The sequence below is a fragment of the Notothenia rossii genome, assembly GCF_949606895.1.
Source record: "Notothenia rossii genome assembly, chromosome: 2".
In the NCBI taxonomy this organism is placed as follows: Eukaryota; Metazoa; Chordata; class Actinopteri; order Perciformes; family Nototheniidae; genus Notothenia; species Notothenia rossii.
The window spans coordinates 12,530,192-12,536,887 of NC_136904.1; the positions used below are offsets into that span (position 1 = coordinate 12,530,192).

Consider the following 6,696-nt stretch of genomic DNA (forward strand, 5'->3'; position numbering starts at 1 on the left):
CCTCCATTCACAAGCCTAATCATCGCACCTGTTAATCCCTCTATATATGCTCTCCCCTTTTCCATCAGCTGTCTTCCAGGTGTCAACGCACAACCCTCCTCCACCCCTTCGCCTCCTGCTTCCAACTCAGGGACAAGCTTAACCTTCTCCCTTCCAACCGGACCTAACCACTTATCACCACCACCAGTGCCTAGACCCAGGGGGGTTCATAGGAAACGGTTTTTCCCTTCCCGAATGATATCCTACAAAACCTGGGCCTAATCGCCAACACCATTTCATTCACTTGTTATAAACTGTCATCATTATGTTTCATTTATATAATGTGACCCGATAATAAACATGTATTTCATACATCACGTCTCTCCTGATTGAATTGAAGATGTCTTTTGATCATGGCTACACGTTTTCCTTTTCAAAATATTAATTAGTGCATCCGGCCCACAAGACTCTCTGCTGCCATGTGAAGCCTCTTCAGTTAAATGTCTCCATTAGTGAGCAAACATGATCACATGCAAACACACACCCAAACACTCTCAAACACATTTGTTAAAGTAAATGAGATTAGCTTTATAGCAGCCCTCTGTGAGCAGTAAACAGATGTCTACATTACTTTAAAACATCAGCAGGATGTTAAGACATGGCAGAGAGCCAGGATCATGTTGTAAGAAGACCCCTAACCAACCTTACGGCTTACACTCGCATCCATTGCATTTAAACAAAAAGTGTATAATCTGCTAAATCTAACAAAGTTGAAATATATAAATAAAACTTCTCTGCGAACAATCCATTACGTCAATAAGCACACAACAGGTGTTCACACTTTGTCTAATCCAGTTTATTCTTTTCAGTAAAATAAACTGTTGGAAAGGGTAAGCATTAAGTAAAGCGATGGAAACAAAAATATAGAATTTTTCCACTTTCATCTTCCCATTTTATAACCACATTACAACCAAAAAGAAAAGCAGCTCTACACTTAAAAGTGAAAAGCAAAAAGGAGTTAAATAAGGTTTTCTTTAAAGATACAGAATATTCATTCATTATGCATGTTCTCTTCATCCCTTCCATAGTCCACCAGGAAAACATTTGGAAAGTCATTATTTGCTGATTTGAACTTTCAGTACTCTGCTCGCCCTATCCTCCTCCTCCTCCCTCTCTATAGCAAGGGAGAGGGGGGAGGGGGGGAGACGGAGCGGCTGAAATAAGGAGAAATAGAGCAATCAATAAGGGGCGAGATGAGAAAGGAAAGTGAAAGGCAGGAGAAGGAGAACGCATGTGAGTTCATCATGCTGGCTGGAAATGAAAACATGGGGCATTGAAGTGCTGAAAACCCAAGAACAGTCTTTTATCAAATCCCTTCAAAATGTGGGTAATTGAAGACCATATTAGAAACCTGAACTACAATAACCATCACCCATCTTAAAACAGGAACCTCTGAGTGACGCTCTGCCAGCTCAGCTTCAGCCCAAACTCAACGTGTACAGCAATCTGGCCCTCAATGTGAACCGCTGAGAACAAAAAACATAAAAGGTGTGTGTGTGTGTGTGTGTGTGTGTGTGTGTGTGTGTGTGTGTGTGTGTGTGTGTGTGTGTGTGTGTGTGTGTGTGTGTGTGTGTGTGTGTGTGTGTGTGTGTGTGTGTGTGTGTGTGTGTGTGGTGTGTGTGTGTGTGTGTGTGGAAAGCTCTAAGATGTGTGGAAGTGTACAATGTAGACATTTCAGGTCCAGTCATGAATCATACGCACACTTTAATATAAGACATGCCCTGTAAATGTTGTCTTCCTGCTTGTTTGTACACCCCAGCACATGTAAACTTCATGTTGCTGGAAACAGAAGACATGTCCTTATGTAAGAGGGAGTAAAGAGAGAGAGAGACAAAAAGAGGAAGACAGAGGAAATCAAGCCTCGTTAAATCACATCCGAGCATTGAACACAGATCCTGTGTGCGATCTCAGGACACCAGCTCACTCCCACCACCGTCATGTGTTTGAGTCCATCTCATAACGCAAGTCCTGAATATTGGAGTTACCGACGCGGTGTCATCGTCCACAGAGAAGAAACGTTTTCCAGAGTAATCTTAAACCAAACAAAAGGAGTAAAAAGGTGTCTGTAGGGGAAGGAGAGAGGGAGGCAAGTCAGTGAGGGGAGGGTTTAATATCCTGATAACCTGAGGTGGATGATTAACAGGTCTTTCTAAAGGATTATGGGTAGTGGACGGCCAGGGGGTAAGACACTGACTGAAACTGAGTCTGGCTTGCTTCACAAAGTCCATGCTTGGAGTACAAAGCAGCTCTGTCTGATTTTGAGGTAAAGAGCACAGCGTCTTAGCAGAAGTGTACACAAAGGGTAACAATCCTTTTCTCCCCCTTCTTTTCATTCTTTGTTTTCATTTTTTGAGGTAAAGAGTATAGTTATATAGTATAGAAACTGGCTTCTGGGACAAACACCTGTGCAAAGCATTTGATATCTTCTCATCGTCCTTTTCTTCCTTCGTACTCTGCTCACACTTGAGTTGTCAGGAGTTGCAAAAAAAGTGAAGAAATGGTATGTTTCCTGTTGCTCTGTATTGTTCTGTCATTTCTGGGTTGGATTTTCCAAAAGGTGTCTTAGCAGCAGGGATATGATCAAGCAGAACACAAACGAGGGTGGGTAACAGGGGCAATTCATAAGAGCGAGCATAATTTAAAAGAAAAGTGTGGAGGTTTGTATCCAAAAAACCTGCAAAAATGTTGATAAACAAAAATGAGAAGAAAACTGAAATTTCAAATCCGATCCCTGTTGGTGCTAAGACACCGCCCGACCACGGACACTCAGGAGCACTCCTCTCCGATGCGCTGGCAGGAGCGGCCCACCTTGCGGTCGAGCTTCACCATCTTCAGGACCGCCTCCTGGCGCCCCCGGCCCAGGTGGTCGAACAGACACTCGTGCTGCTCCGGGAGCCGGTGGAGCATACAGAAGACATAGCCTGCAGGGTGGGTGGGGGGGGGGGGGGGGGGGGGGGGGTAGGAGAGGGAGAGGGTTAATATGCTGAATGTCCATTTCCTTTAACTTACCGCAATAAACTTTATTTCATTTCGTCTTAATTTACATTATTTAATTTCATATTCTGTTCTTGTACATATCCCATATTCTATTTACTTTTAGCACTACTTTTTATTTTGTATTTTTGTATTTTATTATTTATGTTGTTGCAAACCCTTTGAATTGCTGAACGAGACACAGCATGCAGGATAGAGAGTAAGATATGTAGACAGTACATAAACCATGCATCTATACAAGAGTCTATTTATTTGAACATATTGAAAAAATAATTAATACAAAACATTAAAAAACAACCCTGTAGATGCAAATACAGGTTGATTTGCAAGTCTTTTTCAATAGCCACGGGCTGATAATATGTATTGCTTTGCAACCATTAAAGATACTGTAACCAGACAAGACATATCGTTGATAGCCTCCTCTTTTGACTCAGTTCCACAAAGCAGAGTACCCTCATCTCTCTCATTGACTCCCTGTCTCTACTGTATCACTCTAAACAAAAGGCTCTGCCGCTGTAGGAGGCTCGTTAAGCTCACAGAAGCTCGTTAGCTTGCATCGTCTTAAATTCATTCATTAATACGCATAATAACACTGCTGGCACTCATGAGCGGTGATTAAAAGCCCAGTATGACAGCTGGTTGCTATGCAATTAAAAAACGATGTCATTACAGCGCACACAAATGGAATGGAAAGTTGTTTAACATTTCATGGTTTAAAAATGAATGCTAGGCACGGTCATAAACCAAGTAAGGGGTGGGCAACAGTCGAAATCGGAACTTTTTGTTGTACTTTTTGTACAGAAAAATGCTTTGATGACAAATAATGATTATTCTTAAAGCACTTTTTTTAGCTGCCTGAAACTCATTTCCATTACAGCATTTGTCTCAGAAGTAACTGCCCCCACAGAAAAGAAACTTCCTTTCAAAAGGCACTGATAAGATATTTAGCACTCTTTAACTACAATATTTTCAAAAGTAAGGAAGAACAAACTGTGATTTTGTGGTTTCTCCATTAGGACTACTTATCAAACATTTAACACCATGGTCACTTCGGATGATTTATTTAACTGAACCAAGAATCCAGCCGAGTTGTAAAACATCAAGAGGAAATGTGGTGATCATTGGAATGGGCTTTATACCTAAACTTATGTGTGTTCAGTGGGCTTCAAGTTTCCAAAGTTTTATTGCATAAAATCCAAGCTGTGTTAAATATTTATTCTACCTAAGGTGAAAATGAAGAAAAGCAATTTCATAAAAGTAGCTTAAGCACACACACACACACACACACACACACACACACACACACACACACACACACACACACACACACACACACACACACACACACACACACACACACACACACACACACACACACACACACACACACACACACACACACACACACACACACACACACACACACACACACACCTTAATATCCCATACTGGAGTCAGACAAGCAACAAAGTTTACTGGTTATTGAAAATGAATTGTAGGGTTTTTGTTATTTTAGGACCATTCCAAAATGAAAGAAATGGAAAACAGCCAGGCCAATGCAGACTTCTGGATGTCAGAGGAGAATCTGTATGATCTAATGAGCTTTTTAAGTCTTTGTGCCATCCCTCTCTGACATACTTACAGTCAGAGAGGGATGAGTATTATAGTCACTGTGTAACAGCAGAAGTCACCGGCTGTGACAACATTGGATCAGATACTCCGCTCCATTTTTTCTCTCTCATTTATTATCTGAGAATCGTTCGTGCTTTCAACTCATTATCAGACCTTCTTGGCTTACGCTGAGAAACATTTTGCAGACCCATTAGCAAAGTAATCTGCAATTACCGCAATAGTCAGAAATCACTATAATTGCCACCATTTCCCCTTCAGCGTGTAAAAAGCATGTTTTCATTTTTTCAGTATTGGGCTATTAAGGATGGATGGTGAATTAGGCAGCGCCTGGTGGAAAAAAAGGAAAGTCAATTTCCAATTTAGAAATGATTGCGTGGGTTTAAGCAGATGGTCTTTAAGAAGTGAAGAGTTGCGACTTTTTAAGTTCTTTGATTTGTATGCAAACAAGTTGATTACCAAGCCAAGTATTGCTTTCAACTGCATTAGTGTTCGTGGTAATTGGCTTATGTTTTATGTGCTATTTGGAACGTTCAGGCTTTCTGTAATGCTCCCCTAAGGCTGGCAAAGGCACTCTGGTCATCGATGTTTCCATCAACAGACAAACACATGCTCAGGTAGGAGATGCATTTCATTGCACTGGATGTAAAATGAACTAACCTATAACCAAATGAACTAACATCTTTCATGTATTTGAAACGAAATCAAAAACAATAATAGCTACCAAATGCTCTTGTGTGTGAGTGGGCCTGTGTATGGAAGTGTATATATCAGACCATGAGTTAATATACGTGTTATAAGCTATGTTTATACGTGTAGAGTTGTATCATCGTACCACAGCGACAGGAACCCAGCTCTTGCTGAACCAGCTCCAGTTTGGTTTGGCAGCGATGGCAACGTTTGCGGCTCCGCTGTTTGGAGCCACTGCGAGACGAGGTTGATGACGATGCAGACATAGATGACGATGAAGATTCCTCACCCTCTGGCACGTCCCCCACTCTTGCTCGCTTCTCGGGTGAAACATCGCTTTCTGACTCTGAGGCTAAGAGAATAAGAGAAAAACATGGCTGTTAGCTTCACGCGGAGCTCCATAACTGCAACTCTTAAATTATGTTTTGGATTAAGATTGGGATGAAATGTGTCTACAATCCAAAAGTCTGTCACATCTCTGTATTCATTACTGATAGAGAAAGATGGTCTACTGAAGATTTGTGTAACAATGGCAACAGGAAATATCTATCTCTGGCAGAATATACGCTGTAAGTAATGTGTTAGAAATTGACCGATTGATGTCACCCCAGCATTACCACGTGGCAGTGTTAATCGAAACAGCCAATTATGGTTTCAGATTTAGACAAATAGATAGCTATGAAGAAATCTGTATTCTGTTGTGGAAAGATATAAAAGCATGTGAAGGTTAGTCGACCTCCAAGAGAAGGTTTGACATAATGAATCTAGCAATATACTTACAGCCAAAGCTTTTTAACCCCTTACCCATATAATAATCTTAAAAAGCATTAATCTCCTGTGTGTCCGGGATAGCAGCTTTTAACCAGAATTTAAAGAGAGAGACACTGACGACCTTCATAAATAGGCTCCAAAAACTTCAATTTAATATAAACTAGGAGAGAACAGATGTTGGCACGCTGGGGCAAAAACAAATCTTTATGTTAAATAAAAAGGTGCTTTGGAGATGAATGATTATCCTGCATTAAATTACATTCCACCTAGCACCTGAGACAGTCGTGTGGCGACGTTCCACTGGTCGGCTGGAATTTAAACTCAGCGTTTCTCATCAATCCTGCAGACTTTTTCTCTGGCCCGGCCGAATGCTGATCAGCGCTCAATAAATCTCTGAGAACTAGGCCAAGCTGAGCAGCCAGATCCCCCCCCCCCCAGCCCCCCCCCATCGATCCCTGTATGTGTGAGAGCATGTGTGTCGGTACATGTGCAAGTGCGTGTTGTGCACTGCCTGCTGTTATCCTACTAAATCTCTGTGGCCAATTTACACCAGGGGAAATGTGAAGTAGTTTT

General features: G+C 41.5%; 1 protein-coding gene across 1 annotated transcript in view; it reads right to left on the reverse strand.

Annotated features, from left to right (window-relative positions):
* Window positions 1-813: 813 nt before the first annotated feature.
* The window catches only part of LOC307027972 (AN1-type zinc finger protein 3-like), an 11,646-nt gene continuing 5,763 nt past the window's right edge, over window positions 814-6,696 (reverse strand). The window contains exons 3-4 of the mRNA XM_079662664.1: window positions 5,498-5,729; window positions 814-2,960 (exon numbers count right to left, since the gene is read on the reverse strand). Coding sequence (XP_079518790.1) covers window positions 2,806-2,960; window positions 5,498-5,729 — 387 coding nt within the window. The 3' untranslated portion in view covers window positions 814-2,805. The remainder of the gene's footprint in view (window positions 2,961-5,497; window positions 5,730-6,696) is intronic.